We start from the raw sequence: 21,963 nt of genomic DNA on the forward strand, positions 1-21,963 counted from the left end.
CAAATTAAAGCTGTTTAACAGGATTATTTATTATGTCTTGTGGTTTTGTGTTTCTGTGTTTTGTGTGTTATGGCAGTCATTGCGTAAGCAATTTCCTGCGGGATCAATAAAGTTTTCTAAGTCTAAGTCTAAATGTGGATGCTGAATCACTGATATGTGTTGGTTTGCACCGAGTCTGAAGTTCAGTTTCAGACGTTTTATTCTAACTGCTGCAACTAAGCAAAGTTATGCCACCTGTGTGCTAGTTTAAAGTTCCGAGCTTATACGCCAATGCTAATACGCACGCACACTGGATTAACTATACCAGCGGACCGTTCACATATCACGTCTTTTCCGCGCGCAAGTTCGTTATTTCCAATATTAGAATATATGCCAATATGCGTGCGGCTATCAGTTCAGTGTAAACAAAAGATATGTCAGACGAATTATTACAAATGATTATGTATGTCTGAACGCAGATGATAATAACAGTTCATTTAAATACTTAGCTAATATAAAGCTTAAATTTACGTTAGACGTGATAGCCATGAAACCAGGATTATTCTCCAGACTCTATAATCGTAACCAAAATCTATAATCGTTGCATCTATAAGTGTTACGCAGTTCAAAACACAACATACTCCAGCACTGCTCTGCTTCTGTTCTGCTCTGAAATACAACATTTGAATGTGTGTAAAAAAATTAAGTCTATTGTACACTGCAGTGATGTTTTGTAGCTTCAAAATACAATATATTAATATTTTAATGTAAAAAAAGCAAACGTGGGTGTCTTAAGGAGCAAAAATACAGCATGTGAGCTCTTATATGCAGCTGTATCATCACTCATATTCCAACCCCTCATTTGGGATGGTCTTCATGAACTGCCCCCCATGACCAGCTAATTGAACAGCCCTGCTGTACAGCACAGGTGTCAAACTCAGCTCCTGGAGGGCCGCAGCTCTGCACTGTTCAGCTTTACCCCTAATTAAACCCCCAATTAAACAGGGGAGTGTGTTGAAGCAGAGCTGCGGCGAGTTGTGCACTGAATTAGAAAGGCAAATCCTGCAGAGCAGATGTAAATGTGTGAGTAAAGCAGCACGCTTCAGTCCTCATCTGGACTCTTTATTATTGTTCACACAGTTGATCTTCAGGAGAGTCTATCAGTAACGTACACTCCTCTCTCAGTGGGGGGTTTAAATGATTCCCGTCTGTGTGTGTGTGTGTGTGTGTGTGTGTTTGACAGGACAAAGGTTTGTGGGTAAACATTTGCTCTGGTGCAGAACATCTGCCATATTAAAGTGAACATGCTCAAACGCAAACAGAAAGGCGAGCGTGATCGCGCAGGTGTGAGGGCTCTGAAACCTGTTCGCATCACAGCGGGACGTCCTGCGTCTGCACAGGTGGAGCCGGCAGCGTCTGCTCGATCATCTGCTCCAGCGCTGAGAAACACACATGCAGAGACGCCTGCGACACACACACACACACACCTTACTACAGAACAGAACAGCGGTTGCTTCTTGCAATATACACATATATAATATATATACACAGTCTGAAGTCAGGCTTTATTTTTTGCTAGTTTATTTCTGGCGCAGTGGTTAGCACTGTGGCCTCACAGCAAGAAGGTCTCTGGTTCGAGTCCCGGCTGGGTCAGTTGGTGTTTCTGTGTGGAGTTTGCATGTTCTCCCCGTGTTGAATTGGGTAAGCTAAATTGGTAGTGGTATATGAGTCTGTGTAAATGAGTGTGTATGGGTGTAAAACATATGCTGGAATAGTTGGCGGTTCATTCCACTGTGGCGACCTCTGATTAACAAAGAGATTAAGCCGAAAATAATATAGTGGGATGAATTTGCTTGTTGCTAGCATGTTTCTAAGGTTGCTAATCAGGTTTAACACTGATTGCAAGCATGTTTAGCATGCTGTTAACAGGCTTTATTTGTTTGCTAGTTTATTTCTCACATGTTTTAATATTATACTTCCTAAGATAATTATTGTCAACATATTTCACATGTTTTTGCTAGCATTTTAGCATGTTTAGCATTTAGCTGTTAGTGTATTTGCCTTTTAGCATGTTGTTGGGATAAATTAGCATGGTTATTGTATATTGCTAGTATGTTTTCACACAACTCAAACAGGTTTAAGACACTGCTAGCATTTCTTTCTAATGTTGCTAACATGTTTTATATGTCGCTAGCTCATTTTTACCATGTTAGTGTTCTAACATTGTGTTTGCATTTACAACATTTTGCTAACACATTTTAAACATGTTGCTAAGCTATATTTTGTTTTAACATGCTGCTAACATTAATTAGCACGATTCTAGCACAATGTTAATATATCGTAACACTGCTTGTTTGTTTAGCATGTTGCTAACATGTTTTGTGTTTCTAGTCTTTTAACGCTATGCTTACATGTTGCTAACACATTTTAAATAGCATGTTTCTCAACATTTTAGCATGTTAGCATGAATTAGTATGCTGTTTAGATGATTTTGCTAGCATGTTTTAGCATCTGTTTAGTATTATTAGCAAGTCGCCTTTGTTTTAGCACAATTCTTGCATTTTGCTGGGCTATTGTTACTAGCATTACTATATTGTAACACAGCTTGCTTAATTAACATGCTGCTGTTTCTAGTGTTGTAACATTATGCTAACATTTTAAACATTTTAAATGTTGACTATGTTTTTCTAAGTTTTAGCATGCTAGCATTAGTTGGTTTTAACACATTTTGCATGTTTAGCATGTTGCTAACACATTTTAAATATTTTACTAACATGGTCTGTATGTTTTAGCATCTATTTAGCATGATTAGCATGTTGCTGCTTTAACACTATATACATTGTTAACAGATTTTATATGTTGCTAACAAATTAGCAAGTATTGCATGTTTTAACAATTTGTTTGCATTTTCAGCATTTTGCCAACATATTTTAAACATGTTGCTAAGCTATTTTTGTTTTAGTGTGTTGCTAACATTAAATAGCATTGTCCTAGCACAATGTTAATATATCGTAACACTGCTTGCTTATTTAGCATGTTGCTAAGAGTGTGTTAACATCTGCGACCTCACCTTGTCCATATCCAGCATGTTGCTTAGCATCTGTAGCATCTGCTCGGCGCTAACAGTGTCCTGCAGGAGCTTCAGTCTAAGCAGCGCTGCCGTCACACAGGAACAGGCCACGACGGACGGGCGGAAGAACGAGAACTTCAGCTCTGACACACAAACACATCAATGATGAACACCGTTATTCTCCATGATTCTCAATCAGGTTAGCTCCTGTGGGATTCTGCGATTAATTTATAGCTTAGCGACAGTAACTGAGTGGGCGGGGCTTTCAGAGGGTCAGTTCCAGGCTGAATGTTTTTGTAGCTTAGCGACAGTAACTGAGTGGGCGTGGCTTTCAGAGGGTCAGTTCCAGGCTGAATGTTTTTGTAGCTTAGCGACAGTAACCGAGTGGGCGGGGCTTTCAGAGGGTCAGTTCCGGGAAGAATGTTTTTGTCACTTAGCGACAGTAACTGAGTGGGCGGGGCTTTCAGAGGGTCAGTTCCGGAAAGAATGATTTTGTAGATTAGCAACAGTAACCGAGTGGGCGGGGCTTTCAGAGGGTCAGTTCCGGAAAGAATGATTTTGTAGATTAGCAACAGTAACCGAGTGGGTGGGGCTTTCAGAGGGTCAGTTTCAAGAAGAATGTTTTTGTATCATGGCGACAGTAACTGAGTGGGCGGGGCTTTCAGAGGGTCAGTTCCAGACTAAATATTTTTGTAGTATAGCAACAGTAATCAGGTTTGAAGCTTAATGACGGTAACCAAGTGGGCGAGGCGTTCAGAGGGTAGCGGCAGTAACTGAGTGGGCGTGGCTTTCAGAGGGTCAGTTCCAGGCTGAATGTTTTTGTAACTTAGCGACAGTAACCGAGTGGGCGTGGCTTTCAGAGGGTCAGTTCCAGGCTGAATGTTTTTGTAACTTAGCGACAGTAACTGAGTGGGCGTGGCTTTCAGAGGGTCAGTTCCAGGCTGAATGTTTTTGTAACTTAGCGACAGTAACTGAGTGGGCGTGGCTTTCAGAGGGTCAGTTCCGGGCTGATTGTTTTTGTAACTTAGCGACAGTAACTGAGTAGGCGTGGCTTTCAGAGGGTCAGTTCCGGGCTGAATGTTTTTGTAGCTTAGCGATAGTAACCGAGTGGGCGTGGCTTTCAGAGGGTCAGTTCTGGGAAGAATGTTTTTGTAACATAGCGACAGTAACTGAGTGGGCGGGGCTTTCAGAGGGTCAGTTCTGAGCTGAATGTCAGGCTGGACGGTTTTCTGAAAGTGGAGCAGCGGTGGACAAAAGCTCGTCTGACACACCCGGCCCATAATGCACTGCTGATACTCTAACAATGAGCGGATCAACACAAACCTGCTGACACACACACACACACACACACACACACACACAATAGACCAGTACAAGTATGTGTATGTGTGCCTGTGGACAAGAGGGCAATGTAGTAGTGTGTGTGTGGATGTGCATGTGTTTATTGTGTGTGTGTGTGTGTGTACCTGTAGCCGTGAGGGCGATGTAGCAGTGTGTGTGTCTGCGCACGCTGCTGTGGTCCTGTGCAGGGATGGGCAGCGCCTGCAGGATCAGCTCCAGGAAGTCAGAGGGCAGCACTGAGGCCAGATCCCATTGGAGATGTGACACCAACAGCACCTCCCACTGCTGCACACACACACACACAGATAAACATACACACAAACACACACAAAAAAGAAAGAATGACACACACACACACAGACACAGCCTCTTCATAAAGCACATGCATAATCAGTTTATGCGATTCAAGTTAGAATGTGTGTGTCTTTCTGTCTGTCTGTGTATCGGTGTATGTTTGTGTGTATATGTGTGTGTGTGTGTTGTCACCAGTATCTCGGAGACGCTGCAGGCGTGGTCAGTGTAGATGCTCAGTGTTTCAGCGCTCAGAGGAACAGTCTCCCGCAGTTTGGAGGCCAGAAACATGCAGACGGAGCCCAGCAGCTGCAGATGACACGGCCGCACGGCACTCTGGGACATGTACCTGTCCAGGTAATGAACGGCCAGAGGAAACACCTCCTCCTCGCACTTCTGCTCCTCACACACCTGACGGACCAATCAGAGTCAAATACACACTTTATTTCTGTACAAACATTAGACTCATGCGCTAAACTGGAATAAAGCTGAAAACATTAATGCTGGGAACAGAGGAATCGCCATTAATGACAGCCTAAATAAATGTTAAGATGTGTATTATAAACATGTAACACACACACACACACACACACACACACACACACACACACATTAAAACAAAACTATACAAACTTGTTTTTTGGCATAAATATTTAAATCTATTTTACCGGCCACTTTATTAGGTACACCTGTCCAACAGCTCGTTAACGCAGATTTCTAATCAGGGCAGCAGCATGTAGACATGGTCAAGACGATCTGCTGCAGTTTAAAGCGAGCATCAGAATGGGGAAGAAAGGGGACTTAAGAGACTCTGATCGTGGCATGGTTGTTGCTGCCAGACGGGCTGCTCTGAGTATTTCAGAAACTGCTGATCTACTGGGATTTTCACGCACAACCATCTCTAGTCTTTATAGAGAATGCTCCGACAAAGAGGAAATCTCAAGTGAGCGGCAGTTCTGTGGGCGCAAATGCCTTGTTGATGAGGCCAGAGGTCAGAGGAGAATGGCCAGACTGGTTCCAGCTGATAGAAAGGCAACAGTAACTCAAATAAGCACTCGTTACAACCGAGCTCTGCAGAAGAGCATCTCTGAACACACAACACGTCCAACCTTGAGGCGGATGGGCTACAGCAGCAGAAGAGCACACCGGGTGCCGCTCCTGTCAGCCAAGAACAGGAAACTGAGGCTACAATTCACACAGACTCACCAAAACTGGACAATAGAAGATTGGAGAAACGTTGCTGCTCTGATGAGTCTCCATTTCTGCTGACACATTCAGATGCTCGCCTCACAATTTGGCCTCAACAACATGAAAGCATGGATCATCCTGCCTTGTATCAGCGGTTCAGGCTGGTGGTGGTGGTGTAATGGTGTGGGGGAGATTTTCTTTGGGTCCATTAGTACCAATTGAGCATCAACGCCACAGTCTACCTGAGTATTGCTGCTGACCATGTCCATCCCTTTATGAGCACAGTGTCTCCATCTTCTGATGGCTACTTCCAGCAGGATAACGCAGCATGTCATAAAGCTCAATCATCTCAGACTGGTGAACATGACGATGAGTTCACTGTACTCAAATGGCCTCCACAGTCACCAGAGCTCAATCCAATAGAGCAGCTTTGGGATGTGGTGGAACGGGAGATTGGCATCATGGATGTGCAGCCGACAAATCTGCAGCAACTGTGTGATGCTATCATGACAATATGGAGCAAAATCTCTGAGGAATATTTCCAGTAGCTTGATGAATCTACAACACCAAGGATTAAAGCAGATCTGAAAGCAAAAGTGGTCAAACCCCGTTACTAGTAAGGTGTACCTAATAAAGTGGCCGGTGATTGTATACTACATCTCAAAATATAGATAAACCTTTTCTCAAATATACACATGCATGTGTGTATCTATATATACATAATAAATACACACAGATAAATCTTTGCCCAACGCTAACTTTTCACAAATGTTTTCTGCCATATTCCAGTTTTGCGCAGTTTGTTGATAGATTCTGGCGATTGCGTGAGAGGGGTCTGGATGCAGACCTGGTGCAGATGCAATCTGAGCTGCAGCCAATGCTTTTTAAATCGCTTACCTAACCCCACCCTCACAGTGACGTCACTAGCTCCATTGAGTGCATTGTGTCTGACATTGCATCTCTGAGTAATGCAATCTCAGCTTGAGTCATAAAGGCTGCATCCACATACTGTTGGATTGCATCACCCACTAATGTCAATAAAGCGACCTGACTACATTTACCGAGATCTGTTTGAGCAGCAAAATAATATTGTCAGTAATGTTCAGTTTCTTATACGGTGCGATCGATTCACTTCACAAGAGCTCAGTCGTCAGGAGTCACGGCTATCGATTAGTGCTGCGTCCCAATTCCTATACCATCCTTTCTAAACAGCACTTGAAGATAGCATTATTAGTAGGATAGTATTACAACTATTTCCAAAGTGTGAAACGTAGAAGCTTCTGTACTCAAACCACTAGTTTTACCCATAATATATTGTACATTGGACGTGCATTTGATTAGAACTACAAATGTAAAAGTTTAAACAAACTACAAAGATGGCGGACGCACAAGATCAACCGTCAACTCGTCAAGTGATGACGATGAAGTGATTGATTAATTATGACTATTAATTAGTATTTAGCCAACTGGTACATATTTAAATCATGTCGTCTGTGTTACATTTCATCTACTGCAACAACGTGAACTTCTATAGAGACATGTTTAACACGTCTCATAACAGCAACATAACGGTCCATTAATGAGGAAGTAGTTTGTCTCAAAGTTTGCAAACTCTTCTGTTACGCACTTAAATGATTTATATTCTTCACAAAACAGTATACTTCTCATTTTTTTGGGTGAACTGTCCCTTTAAACGCTGTTCTCACCTGCAGCATCCAGCCGGTGAGGATCTTGCGCATGCGCAGCAGCTCTTCGCTCTCGGCGCCGGCTATGTGTTTTCCGCTGATGTTCGGCTTCTCCAGGCTCAGCAGGTTCTGTAGGACTCGGGTGTCCCGGGTTAGAACCGCGTCTCTGAAGGCCCGAATCGGCGCGCTCTTCACCGGGGAACTCGAGTTCAGATCGGCGCGCTCGTGACAGAACAACTCCATCACCAAATACTCCACAGTCAGTCACAAGTGCGACGCGAGGTTGTGTTCAATTAGCGCTCAACCCACTTACACTCTGTTACACCACGTTAACCGGAATTCATACGTGGATTTGCATGTTTTATTCGGTAATTCAGCGACGCATCGTAGCGAACAGAAGCGAGCCTCGTGCCCGCGCTCACGAGAGACCGAACGAACCATGTGACGTCACTTCGCGCCTTAATTAAAAATAATTTACGTAATTTATTTTGTTACTACATCTGTCTTGTCTTATTAATTCTGAACTGTTTGTCCTCATAATTAAGAAAAATTAATAAAACTCGCGTGTGATCAAATTAAGTTAGTTTGACAAAAAATAATAAAAAAGACAAAACTACAAAGAGGTCCTAGATAAAAAACAATCCTCGTGGAAAAGTTTAGTTTGTTGGGTGAGATGGTCAAATAAATAAAATTGTCACGTTAACTTCAGGATTATTACAAATGAGAAAAATACACATGTACAGATGTGTTTTTACCAATAATGAATTCCTCCAGTTGTTGTTAATTGCAAGACAACACTCTACTGGGCACGGCCCCCTCAAACACACCCATATCGTTTTTTTATTTTATTTAATAATACAAAAAATATTTGATAATTATGAATAAATATATTTATTAAATACATGTTATTATTATAATACAATTATTATTCAAAATTAATAAAAGAAATCAATCATTAATAGCTGGAAAAAATGGTAAAGACAAAATTGGAGAGATATGCTAAGATCATTTAAAAAATATTTGTATGAATATTAATTTTAGTAGAATGAAATACTATACAATACAAAAAAGACGTTTTACAGAATTATGTTGTCTCTCGACACATCAGGTTTAGTAAGTTTCATCATCCCTCCTTTCTGCTTCATGTGAAAAAATATCAAGAGCCATGCTGTTAAAATAGGATCATCGTCATCAGATTACCATTTAAACTTTAGTTTTGTCAACTTGCAAAACTCACAGCGTGCCGACAACTCTTGCATTGACAGCATTGACGGCTTTGATGCCGGTTTCACAACGCATGTGCGGCGAATACTTTCAGCATACATGTCAACATCCGGGACTCGCAGAGCAAGGAGAGGTGCGTGGAGCACGCAAGTAGAGTTTTCAGCACGCATGCATCAGTTCGCTTTTTGATTAAACGACATTACTTTCACCAGTGTTAGTTCGATTGCACATACAGAATAACGTCTATATTCCAGGTTTACCACTCTTGATAAATACACCTGCATATAAAGTAAATCGTATCATTTACTGGGGCACTTGTGAATGGGGTCTGGCGACGTCCCTAATTTAACCTCTTTAAAATTAATGTTGTCACATAATTTTTAAACACAGTAGTGTTTGTGTTTTTAAAAAGTCACGAAACACCAGAACACGTGTTGAGCTGTTGACAGTGGTATATGTGTCCCACACTGCTATAAACACTATTAGGACACCTATATCTCACTAAAAAGTGTAAATTGGTTGTTTTTGCGTTATTTCAGGCAAATTCGTACTTCCGGTTTGAAACGAATTTTTGAAGCTGCGTCACGGTCATGACATAATAGCGTGTATTCCAGCGTGTAGACTGGACGCCTGTGCCAGAGTGAGTCTTATTACATCTTACAGTGTGCTGCATTAATGCATGAGTAAAGCTTGGTTCAAACCAATCAGCGCGCTCTATTGTGCAACTTCATTAATATTCATTACTGTCACAGTGTTTAGATGGCAGAGACGCCACGTTGTGTTGGCAAAACAAGCGTGAAGTGTTGCTTTTATAGTTTGCTCCAGTGAAGTTTTGTTTTCATTTTCTCTCTGTGAGAGCTCAGCTGGAGTCACGTGTGGATTAACAGTGTACGCGACGCTCGACAACAATAACTTACGTGTCTAAGGAGGATTATTGTTTACCTGAGAGCTGTTCTCATCTGCAAACGCTGAGATCCGGATTCGCTGCTCGTCTCCTCTTAATAAAGACGCGGCTCTAGTTGCTGGTGATTGTCCTGTCTCTACAGATTTGGTTAGTGAGCGACCAGTGCTCTTTGTTTATTCAGATTGTTCGTATCGAACTAAGTTAACTATTGCACCGAGTGTAAACATGTTAGCACCACAACCAAACTTTAACCTCGTGTAGGGTTTTCACCGCATTTTGTGACCGGAATTACACACGCGGCTTTCTGACGCTACCTGCCGTGTGCATCTAAGTTTCCGGGAAATGCGGAGGGTTTTTCTCTCATTCGCCGTGCGGTATCAAACATTGCATTAAAAATACTGCAATGTAGTAGGCCAGTAGATGGCGCTGTGACATTTACAATAAACACGCTTTCACAACACAAATAAACACCAGACTCCTGCATTCGTTCACTTTCAGTAACTAGCTGTTTGAAATGCATTTTTAGGCCCCAAAAGCATGCAATTATGCATAAATGAAATGTAAAAAAAATGACGCATAAAACGTTTACGATTTTTAGCTTAAAGCTGGCGCCGGGTAATCAGTTCCTCATGCATAGCACCAAAACTATAATGAATCTGTTCATGTTCAAAATTCAGTTTCACTGATCATGAACACAAATATAACATTTAATTTAAATTTGCTGGAATAAAACGAAACGATTTAGAGTTTGTGTGTACGTAATGAATAATGAGTGTTGTAGCTGTGATATAACTCTTATCATTCAGTGTAGGGTTGGGCGACGTCCACCAATTTGGCATTGTTCAATGTCTAATATGAAACATCGCGATGGACGATGGCATCATCATCGTAGGAGGCGTTGAATTAATTATATATGAATAAATAATTAATTCGGAAGGAATTAATCATTTGTAGCCAACTATTTCATCTAGCTGACCCGCATGCTCTTTGTTTACCCATTAGACTGAAGAGTCGTAAGATAGAGACGAGATTATTAAATATAACCTTTAACATCTATAGTGAGAACTATAAAACTAAGATGTATTAGTGTCAACGGGGTCTAAGTGTGTATTTTTCGTGAACAGGTTGCTGCTGCGACGAGGTCATGGCGGAGGATCTTGATGTCTATCGGCTATCAGCAATGGATGATGGTATCGTCTATCGACCCAACCCAAATTCAGTGTAGGGATATATAGCTGTAATGCGCACAAAACCTGCCGGAGCTACTTCAGCTGTGCTTTTACCTGACAATAACGCCACCCCATAGACTGCAGATCAGCCAATCAGAAGCAAGCACTGGACAGAGCTGTAGTATAACACAATTTAATGACCTGATGTAATACCAGAATAACCCAATCAGTCCAGAAACATGACTGCGACACACACTGCACTGTCAAATCTCATGTTAGTCCGTCAGTCGAGGCTCATGGCCGGCGTGGCGTCCTCCAGGTCTCGAGGCTCGGCGCTCTGCAGTTCTCTGCGTATCTCGCTGGAGATCTGCGGGTGTGTGTGGGCCTTCAGCAGCTCCAACAGCGCCTCCTTCTGCTCGGAGGACAGGTCTGCTTTATAGCGCTGCACCAGCGTCAGCAGGCTCTGATGCCACAGCACCGGCAGGATCCGTTTGTCCGTGCGGAACGACAGAAAGTGTGCGACTAACGCGTCCAGCACGCGGAACGGCAGAGCGTACTTCTTATCCAGCATCAGACGCAGGAAAATACTGTTGGCTCCGTTATACTCCATCTCGGCCAGCTTCAGCATCGCAGCGCTAAACAGAACACACAAACAAACCGTTACGTTATATTTAATGACGGAACTTAAAGGGCTCCTATTTCAAAATGTAGGATGAGTCTTTGGTGTCTCTGTAAAGTTTCAGCTCAAAATACCTATCAGATCATTTATTGAACCCTGCTGAAAATGCCCATATGAAAGGAAGGTGTAGCTGTTTTTGTAGACTCTGCCTTTAAATGCAAATGAGCCACTTCTCCCCGCCCACCATTCCTACATATGTCTTCAGATAAACAGCAGTCAGTGACAGATGAAGAATGCAGAGATTCTAAGGTTTAGTCTGTTTATTTAACAGGGGTCACCGCAGCGGAATGAACCGCCAACTTATCCAGCATATGATTTACCCAGCGGATGCCCTTTCAAATGCAACCCATTAGTGGGAAACACCCATACACACTCATTCCTACACTCACACACACTACGGCCAGTTTTAGTTCAATTTTAATCCCCCTATAGCGCATGTGTTTGGGCTGTAACTCACACCAACACGGGGAGAACATGCAAACACCAACCTAGCCGGGACTCAAACCAGAGACCTGAGTGCTGTGAGGCCACAGTGCTAGCCACCATATATAAAGTTTTGAAAATGTATTGAGGTACTGAAAGGAGGCCTGCATTTGTCCGCTCTTTCGGTTTTCAGATGTTATAGTGAGGCTCAGCTCAGGCTGAATGAGCTCTGAGATCACTCTGGAGTTGGTAAACATGTTTGAGAGACGTGCTTTTCTCAGCTGTTTCTGAGCATATGCTCGGTGACGCTGAAACAGGGTGATAAACAGTAAATAGACGAGTCTGACCTGGAGTGCAGCACGGGGATGGAGCATTTGGTGATGATGCTGCCGATGATGATGGCTTCCCTCAGTGTACACGAGCCGGACTCACAGAGCGGGAGCAGGATCCCTGAACACACACACACACACACACACACACACACAAGCTTAATTTACACTTATGCATTTGGCAGACACTTATCCAATAAGACTTGCATAGCACCTTTTAAAATAGGATGTTATGAGATATGACATATACACACATATATATATATATATATATATATATATATATATATATATATATATATATATATATATATATATAATATATATATATATATATATATATATATATATATATATATATATATATATATATATATATATATATATATATATATATATATATTTATATATATATATATAAGTTAAGTAGATTATATATATATATAAGTTAAGTAGAGGATTTTGGATTCATATTTTGAGATCTTCAACCCCTTCTACTACTTATTTCTCTTTATTTCTCTTATTGTGTGTGTGTTTTATCTATTGATTTTATTTTATATATTAGTATGATTATTACTATTATAAATGTGGATATATTGTGAATGTAAATGGACTGTTATCAGTCTTTTGGTGTAAATTAAGTTATTAATGCCTTTCTGTTAAGTGTTCAGCTATTGAAAACAAAACACACAAACAAACAAAACCAATCAGTGTTTCAAAACAAATCCAATTGGCCAAATATCGGACTTCGTTTAGATTTACGTGAGAAAACAAATGTGTGGAAAATAAATGTTCTTCAATAAAGTAAATAAATAAGAACTACTCCAGGATTCACACTGCACACTCTAGTGTTCACTTACAGTAAATGCACACACACAGAGGCTTTTCAATAGTATCTGGATGCAGCCTTTATGATATAAGCTGAGACTGCATCACTCAGCGATGCAATGTCAGACACAATGCACTCAAATGGAGCTAGTGACGTCACTGTGACGGGTAGGGTTAGGTAAGCCCATTAAAAAGCATTGGATGCAGCCCAGATTGCACTGCACTAGGTCTGCAGCCAGACCCCTCTCAGGCTATTACCGTCACTTCTGATAGTAAACACACTGCAGATCTTGTGCTCTACTCTCTGCACAGAAGCCCACAGTTGATGATGATGAAGATGGTGAATGAGCTGACCTTTGAACCAGGCTGCGGGTTTGAACAGGGCCTTCTTCAGAGCGCTGTACAGGTGGAAGTTGAGCCGCTTGTACTCCGCGATGTCGTCTCTGATTCTGGGCAGCAGCACCAGATTGTAGAAGCGCTGGGCCATTCGCTCCTTCAGGTTCGAGGAGAAAATCCTGCAACACACACACACACACCGTCAGCCAATCAGCACGCAGCAGCTCATGACCCCTGACCCCAGAGCACGACCTTGTAAGTCATTCCAAGTCTATTTGCATAGAAATGTCTGCCGAATAACTCCTGACTGTGACCATTAAGTTTGAGCCTTGAGCATGACCTCTGAGTGTGACCCCTGACCTCAGAGTGCGACCCTTGAGTGCACGAGTGTGACCCTTGACCCCGAGCATACACCTTACCCCAAAGAGCAACCTGTAACCCCGGAACATGGACCCTGATCCTTGACTCCTGAGTTTGATATCTGAACGTGAGCTCTGAACAGGGCCTCTGTGTGTAATGCCTGACCCCAGAGCGTGACTCCCTGAGCATGACCTCTGTGTCTGTGAGCTTGAGCCCAAACACGAAATTGACCTCTGAGTGTAATGCCTGACCTTTGACCCGAGTGCCCCCCTGAGCATGACCCTGAACCCCTAAGAACCTCTGCCTGATCCTTGACCCCCGAGTATAATATCTGAACGTGACCCCTGAGCAGGACTTCAGAGTAAGATGCCTGACCCTTAACCCCTGAGAATGACCTTTAATGCCTGACCTTTGACCCGAGTTCCCCCTGAGCATGACCTTCATGTCCCCTGAGCTTGACTGATCCTTGACCTTTGAGTGTAACCCCAGAATGTGACCCCTAACCCAAGCAGGACCTCCAAATGTGACCCCTTTACTGTGATCCAGACTGACATCTGACCCTTGACCCCCAAGCATGACCTTTGATTGTGACCCTTGAGCATGACCGCAGAATGTGACCTCTTTGACTGTGATCTAGAGTGTGACACCGGACCCTTGACCTCTGAGTGTGACACCAGAACATGACACCTGACCCTTATGAGTGACGCCAGAATGTGACCCTTGAGCATCATGCCTGACCCTTGAACATGACCTCTGCACATGACTGCAGAGTGACACTTGACCCTTGACCTCTGATTGTAGCTCATAAGCATAACCTATGACCTCTCAGTGTAGCCCTTAAGCATAACCTATGACCCCAGAGCATGACCTCTGACCTAGTGGCCTGGTACATGGCGGCGGCGCTCCAGGTCTCGGGCTCTGTCAGGTACAGCACCTGCTCCCAGTTGGACAGAGCCGGGATGATCTTAAAGGCTTTGGGCAGTTTCCCACTGCGGTACTTCGACAGAACCTGCGGAGAACCACAAACTCAGCATCAGTGAGATCAACGCTTCTGTTAAACATTGCGCTCGTCACGGTCGCATCTCATGGACTGGACTGGACTGGACTGGACTGATATGGTATGGTGACAGGTGTGCTGATATTATGGGATGGTGGGCTGACCTTGCTGACCCCTCTGTACACCTCCACCACTCGCGGGTCCATCTGAGGCATCGCGTGACCCGACACTTCCGACAACACCGTCCCCACCTCCGTCTGCTTCTCCGTGATCTTCTCCATGATGATGTCGGCCAGTGTGCGTCTGTGGGACACACACACATCAGTGATGCTCCAGAAACACACATACATACAGACACGCACACACACACACAGCAGTGATGCTCCAAACGTGACTGTGATGCTTGATTCACTGGAAGGCAGTGAGGTCAGAAGCGACCCATTTCACAGCTGAAACTCCCACCTCCGACTGCGTCCCGAGCGCAGCGCTATAATAAATACATTTCACATTAGCTAGCTCCGCGGTGCCTGTGCTAAGTGCACTAAGGCAGAGCTAGCCATCACCTGTGAAGTGAAAGTGATGTTAAATGACGCATCTCGCTGAAGTCTGGGCTCTTCCTGAGATCCGATGTCCAACTTCTTGTGTCATTAGAGACAATATTACCAAGCAGGAACTACAAAAACTCGAAATTGCCGGTTCAGGCATTCCTACACGCACACACTCACCGCATCGGCGGGTTTTTGCTCATGAACATCTGTATGGCTTGCTCGTCCTCCGGGTCCACCTCCACCTCTGGCTCCACCTCGTCTATGGCTTCACCCAGAGCCGGCCATTCCTCATCAGAGTCTCCATCCTGAGACACCGGCCCTGACACACACACACACACACACACACACACACAATTTAAGCAAGAGTTCAGACAAACACAAGGCAAGCTTCCAATAGGTCACGAATCTTTTGGTTTTGGATCAGTGGTTCAGAGTGCAGATCAAATTGGCGAGGTCACGTGATTTCAGTAAACAAGCCTTCATCACATCATCCCCGTTTTCGGAAAATGTCCTGCTTGTCATCTGCGGGGCGATCTGTAATACACGTCAGTTATGCGCGCATATTAGATCGCCCCCTAGTGGACTGAACAGGAGAAGAGTGTGTAGATGTTTTTAGGAGAGATTTGTAAATGACAAGGAATGAAGAAAGGATGACTGGATGGATGGATGGATATAGACAGACGGACAGAAAGATGGATAGACAGAGGGTTACACAGATGGACAGACAGATGGAGGGATAGAAAGATAGAGGGTTAGACAGATGGACAGACAGATGGAGGGATAGACAGACGGGCAGAAAGATGGATAGACAGAGGGATAGACAGATGAAGAGATAGACAGGAGGACAGAAAGATTGATAGAGGGATAGAAAGACAGACAGATGGAGGGATAGACAGACAGAGGGTTAGACAGAAGGAGGACAGAAAGATTGATAGACAGAGGGATAGAAAGACAGACAGATGGAGGGATAGACAAACAGAGGTTTAGACAGATGGAGGGATAGACAGACAGAGGGTTAGACAGGAGGACAGAAAGATTGATAGACAGAGGGATAGACAGATAGACAGATGGAGGGATAGACAAAAAGAGGGTTAGACAGATGGACAGACAGATGGAAGGATAGACAAACAGAGGGTTAGACAGATGGACAGACAAATGGAGGGATAGACAGATGGGCAAAAAGACAGATAGACAAATGGAGAAATAAACAGATGGAGGGATAGACAGACGAACAGAAAGATGGATAGACAGAGGGATAGACAGATGAAGGGATAGACAGAAGGACGAAAGATGGATAGACAGACAGATGTACAGAAAGATGGACAGACAGACAGAAGGAGGAATAAACAGACAGACAAAGATGGATAGACGAAGGGACAGACGGGGACTGAAAGATGGACAGACCGACAGACAGATAGAGGGATAGACAGACGGACAGACAAATAGAGACATAAACAGATGGAGGGACAGACAGACACAAAAATGGATATACAGATGGAGGGATAGACAGATGAACAGAAAGATGGATAGACAGAAGGACGAAAGATGGATAGACAGACAGATGTACAGAAAGATAGATAGACAGACAGATGGAGGGATAGACAGACGGACAAAGATGGATAGACGAAGGGATTGACGGAGATTGAAAGATGGACAGACCGACAGACAGATAGAGGGATAGACAGATGGACAGAGATAGACAGACCGACACAAAAATGGATAGACAGATGGAAGGGTAGACAGACAGACAGACAGAAAGATGGATAGACAGACAGACATAGACAGACGGAGGGACAGACAAAAGATTAGACAAACAAACAGAAAGATGGATAGACAGAGACATAGAAAGATGGACGGATACAGAGATGGAGGGATAGACAGATGGAGGGATAGACAGAAGGACAGATAGATGGATAGACAGATGGCTAGAAAAAGAGAGATGAAGGATGGACAGACAGGATTAGACAGACCAGACGAACAGAAAAATTGATAGACAGATGGACAAAGATGGAAAGATGGACAGAAAGATGGATAGACAGACAGAAACAGACGAACGGAGACAGATGGAGGGATAGACAGATGGATAGAAAGATGGAGGAATAGACAGACAGATTGACGGATAGTTTGATAGACAGACATATAGATACACAAATAAACAGACAGAGAGACAGACAGACACAGTCAGTCAGATGATAGACAGACAGAAAGACAGTCGGTAAAACAGGACAGACACAGACAGACAGAGAGAGAGTCAGTGAGTGCAGCATTCACCCAGTCTGGTCGCCGGTGTCCTGCGCTCCTCCTCGGCTGTGTCCTGCAGCTCCTCCTGCTGTCTGCGGGCCTGCTCCAGGATCCTCCGGCTCAGCTTCTCATCCACGAACTCCTGCTGCTCCTCCTGCCCGCGGCCACGCTGCTTCTGCCGGCCGCTGCAGCGCACTGAGTCCTGCTGGAGGATCTGCTCGGCCAGGGGCACCGCGCCGCCGCTCCAGGCCTTCTTCACCTTCGGCATGATGACGGTTATCAATATTAGTATTATCTGCCTGTCTGTCTGAGGAATTATAAGTGTGAAATCGCGTCTGAACACATGACGCGCCGCGGAGAGCTGCACACACGTGGGTCTGAGAGCAATGGCGCTGAGAGTGTGTGTGTGTATACATAGATATTTGTCTGTAGTGCTGCTCTGAGATCAGTTGGAGAGATGAGCGCTGTTTTGGAGCGCGCAGAACTACTGATCCCAGAGCGGCGCTGCATCACACTGTTTACTTCCGCTCGAGGCTCAGCAGATCTCGGCTCTGTTCATGTTTAGCGCGGCTAATGTTATTTTATTACATGAATTTAATGATTGTTAATATTTTTATTTTATCGAATTTAAGTGTTTTACTTTTACTGATTTCGCGTGTTTCACGCAAACTCGAGTGATCCGGAAGTAAATACCCCGGCTTGCGGAAGTTTGTCTCGAAGAAATGGGTGTAACGTGGTGAGAAACACTTTTGTTTATATAGTATTGTCCTCAAATGATTAATATTTTCAGTTTTGCTTGTTTTGAGTCTCTCTGGTGCTCCTGATGCTCCCGTTCAGCGCTGTTTGAATGCACGGATAGGCTTCCGCTCCTCATTCATCAGTCTATTTATTGCTTTATACATGTTTACATCACATGTCTCTCTTAAAAGTACATTACAAAACTGTTATTAGTGTTGTGTAGAACACAATGGAGGCCTGTTATTGTTATCAGGTGCACGAGTTCATTCAAACTAACATTTAAGATGAAATATAAGGATATTTGACGAGGTTTTCCCGAAGTTTTGTATAAATAGTGTAAGATTATCAGCTTCATTTACTGCAAACATATAAAAAAAAACATTTAACAAGTTTTGTAGTTTACAAGCACTTATTTAAGTAGTGTTCAGGGAGTCTGCGGGGTCTTAAAATGCATTAAAGTGCCATGAAATGAAAACTAGCCTTGTTGTTGTTGTTGTTGTTAGCTCACAGTGCTAGTTCTGTGGTGAATAATTCATCTGTGCATATTATTGAGAGAACAGTAGTTTGCCCTTCTAGTCTTTAATTGAAATCTGAAAATGCTCTTCCTGTTTGTTTTCAGTTAAATGATCAGATGGTGTGTTTTTGAGAGAGGGGTCCTGCTGCAGACCTGGTGCAGATGCAATCTGAGCTGCATCCAATACTTTAAGCTGTGCTTACACTGGGCTTTTCTCACCATAGACTTCATTCAAACACGCGAATGCGTCAGACTGGAAACGCAGGGTCATGTGTCAAGTTTCACATCACTTGACTGCGGGAGACCAATCGAGGATCAACATGAGCTCTCTGGACAGAAATGAAACACATGCAGCAATCACTCGCTTTATTAATGCCTAATCATCTTGTTTAATCCCGCCCCTTTTCGCAGCGCCGTACGGCGGACTTTCGCACACGCAAGCTCTAGTGTGACTGCAGCTTTAATGTGCTCACCTAACCCCACCCCTCAAAGTGACCTCACTAGCTCAATTGTGTCCGACATTGCATCACTAAGAGATGCAATCTCAGCTTGCATCACAAAGGCTGCATCCAGATACTATTGGTTTTAGGCAATGGGCGGGGCTAACATTCATAACCACGCCCCTCCAGCTGTCAGTTTTGACAACAAACAGAAATGCTGAGCTGGGGTCCGTACGTTGCTTAAATGATCTTGATGATTTGGCAGATCCTTGATCTGTTCATCTTGATAACTGATCTCTGGCTAATTTGGTTCCTCAAACAGGTTCGTGAATTAGATTAAAATGTCTGGATGCACATCTGAGATCAGCGTGTGTTGTGAAGGACAGATCTATCCATCCCCAAAATCATGATCAGCAATGCAGCGATTGGCTGACGGCACAGCAGCGCAATGACATCATCTGATCAATATTCAATTCTCCATGTGAGCAAAATTATTTAAAATTCTTAGTAAACGGTTTGTTAAATATGACACGCAATAACTTCCCACGTTTGTTGTGAGCTGCAGGCTTTTTTACACATTCATGTGTCAAGAGTATTCAGCAATTTATTTTATTGTTAGAGCAGATTTTCCTTATTACAGTCGCCATATTAGTATTATAGTAGCCGGTTTCTTAATTGGTATAAAGATTAACAGGATGTTTAAATTGATTTTGCATCACAAAAGCATTTTACTATTGGTAAAGATGTCTGCAACTTTTTTGAAGGCATTAAATCCCAGTCATATTACCGAATACCTGCATGAATGTATTATTCCTTTATAAAAAAAGGTTGCATTAATTTTCTCTTTGATCCACCAGGTGGCAGTATTTGTACTTTTATTTCGGAGTGCAGATTGCATAAGTTTTATTTATATATATTTTAACTTATATATATATATATATATAGTTAAAAAATATATTTACTATTTTCCCAAGTGTATATAACTATATAACTACTGTAATAAAAGATCAGAATTCGTTACATAGTTTCAGGATTATCTTTGCTTGAACTGAACCGATCTTATCCTGTTTATATGAAACAAGCTGCTGCTCCCCAGCAGGTTTGAGCTACCAGAACTATTGATAGGACAACAGCTCTCAGATGAGTTTTGAAGAGCGTAACGATCCTGGAACATGTCAAATCGTCAATAACCAAATCCGTTATATAATAACTGAGTAATGCATGTACGAAGAACGGACCCCTGGGGTTTGGTTTTCATAGGTGAATTACTCAAGTATATCAATCTATCTATATAGCTAGATAGACAGACATTACACATATGCACACACAGACTCGCACAATTATTTTTATTATTTATTTTTATTGATGTTTACACTGATCAGAATGATCTTGCTTTAGTAAACTACCATTTTGAAACTGTTTTTAATTGTAAATAAATTAAACGTCTCAAATGTGTGTGTGTTTGTGTCAGTGTTTGTCAGGTGCCAGTGGCCGAGGGTAAGAGCGTCCAGCAGACGGTGGATCTTCTCCACAGGAAGCTGGAGCAGCTGGGAGCCGTAAAACAGGGGAACTTCTGGGTGGACTGTGAGACGTATCACGCTACGGGAAATGCCACCGGTAAAAACACAACTCTTGGATTACTTAAACCAAATTCTGTTACAGATTAAAATAACATGACAAAATGTGTAGTCAGTAATATAAATCAGTTAGATTACACATTTATGGTAATGTATCCGGACTACTTTTTAAATTACATTTAGATTACTTTTGCGCTAACCCTTAGTTGATGTCACACATAGAATGAAAAGAATATAAGAAACGTATATTCACAGCATATTTATTATAAACACACATGCACACACACACACACACACACACACACACACACACATATATATATATATATATATATATATATATATATATATATATATATATATATATATATATATAAAAATAATGTTCATAATGGAATCATGTAATTAAAAAGTAACTAATTTGATTACGAGTATTTTAAAAAGGAGTTTATTATAATTACAAGATCTTGATTTTTGCAATATGATTACAAGATTGCATAATTTTAGAGATTGCATATAATCGGATATCACATACAAACCGATATTACATATAAAACAAGTTTACAAATAAACCGATTTTACATACAAACCAATATTACATATGAAACGAGATTGCAAATAAAACAAGATTACATACAAACCGATATTACATAACAAGATTGCATTTAATCCGATATTACATGTAAACAGATATTGCCTATAAACCGATATTACATAGAAAATGAGATTACATAAACACCGATATTGCAATTAAACCGATATCACAAATAAAACAAGATTACATACAGGCCGATATTACAATTAAAACGATATAACATACAAAACGAGATTACTTATAAACCGGTATGACAATTAAACCAATATTACAAATAAAAGAAGATTACATTTAAACCGATAACATACAAAACGAGATTACAATTAAACCAATATTACTAATAAAACAAAATTACATAAACTGAGATTACATTTTAAATATTGCATTTAAAACAAAATTACATATAAAACGAGATAAACCACTATTGCAAATAAAACGAGATTACTTACAAACCGATATTACTTATAAAACAAGATTGCATTTAAACCAATATTAAATATAAAACAA

General features: G+C 42.1%; 6 protein-coding genes across 7 annotated transcripts in view; 4 read left to right on the forward strand and 2 right to left on the reverse strand.

The window, feature by feature from the left end:
* Positions 1-21,963, forward strand: part of zgc:112334 — a gene marked incomplete at its 3' end in the record, with an annotated part of 817,035 nt that overhangs the window by 464,227 nt on the left and 330,845 nt on the right.
* prkar2ab (protein kinase, cAMP-dependent, regulatory, type II, alpha, B) overlaps positions 1-21,963 on the forward strand; it is a 773,085-nt gene that overhangs the window by 420,279 nt on the left and 330,843 nt on the right.
* The window catches only part of celsr2 (cadherin, EGF LAG seven-pass G-type receptor 2), a 223,612-nt gene that overhangs the window by 131,930 nt on the left and 69,719 nt on the right, over positions 1-21,963 (forward strand). The window lies entirely within an intron of this gene.
* On the reverse strand, positions 1,064-7,993 carry ccnd3 (cyclin D3). Its single transcript, NM_001006017.2, is given in 5 exon segments — positions 1,064-1,443; positions 3,050-3,192; positions 4,516-4,675; positions 4,877-5,092; positions 7,576-7,993. Coding segments are annotated over 5 exon segments (834 nt in total). The 5' UTR covers positions 7,798-7,993; the 3' UTR covers positions 1,064-1,350.
* Positions 11,029-17,926, reverse strand: bysl (bystin like). The gene is made up of 7 exons (NM_201106.1): positions 17,623-17,926; positions 15,529-15,670; positions 14,968-15,106; positions 14,682-14,815; positions 13,465-13,625; positions 12,301-12,403; positions 11,029-11,486 (listed from the first exon to the last, which is right to left on the reverse strand). Exons 1-7 carry the CDS (start codon positions 17,858-17,860, stop codon positions 11,135-11,137), a joined length of 1,269 nt encoding a protein of 422 aa, NP_957400.1. The 5' UTR covers positions 17,861-17,926; the 3' UTR covers positions 11,029-11,134.
* Positions 18,089-21,963, forward strand: part of med20 (mediator complex subunit 20) — a 6,149-nt gene continuing 2,274 nt past the window's right edge. The window contains exons 1-3 of one of the 2 annotated variants that reach the window (XM_087302632.1): positions 18,289-18,328; positions 19,607-19,765; positions 20,756-20,901. Coding sequence is in view for 1 of the 2 variants with exons in the window: in NM_001003585.1 (NP_001003585.1) it covers positions 18,315-18,328; positions 20,756-20,901 (160 nt within the window). In the remaining variant the exon portion in view is untranslated. 2 annotated transcript variants of the gene reach the window in all.

Source organism: Danio rerio, chromosome 22, assembly GCF_052040795.2.
Source record: "Danio rerio strain M-AB ecotype USA chromosome 22, GRCz13ab, whole genome shotgun sequence".
In the NCBI taxonomy this organism is placed as follows: domain Eukaryota; kingdom Metazoa; phylum Chordata; class Actinopteri; order Cypriniformes; family Danionidae; genus Danio; species Danio rerio.

Excerpts from the sequence above, each read along its gene's own strand:
- bysl (NM_201106.1), bottom strand. The coding sequence starts at position 17,860 with ATGCCGAAGGTGAAGAAGGCCTGGAGCGGCGGCGCGGTGCCCCTGGCC. Across the intron at positions 15,107-15,528 it reads AGCAAAAACCCGCCGATGCG|ACGCACACTGGCCGACATCA; the intron begins GTGAGTGTGTGC and ends TGTGTCCCACAG. Across the intron at positions 12,404-13,464 it reads ACCCGCAGCCTGGTTCAAAG|GGATCCTGCTCCCGCTCTGT; the intron begins GTCAGCTCATTC and ends GTGTGTGTTCAG.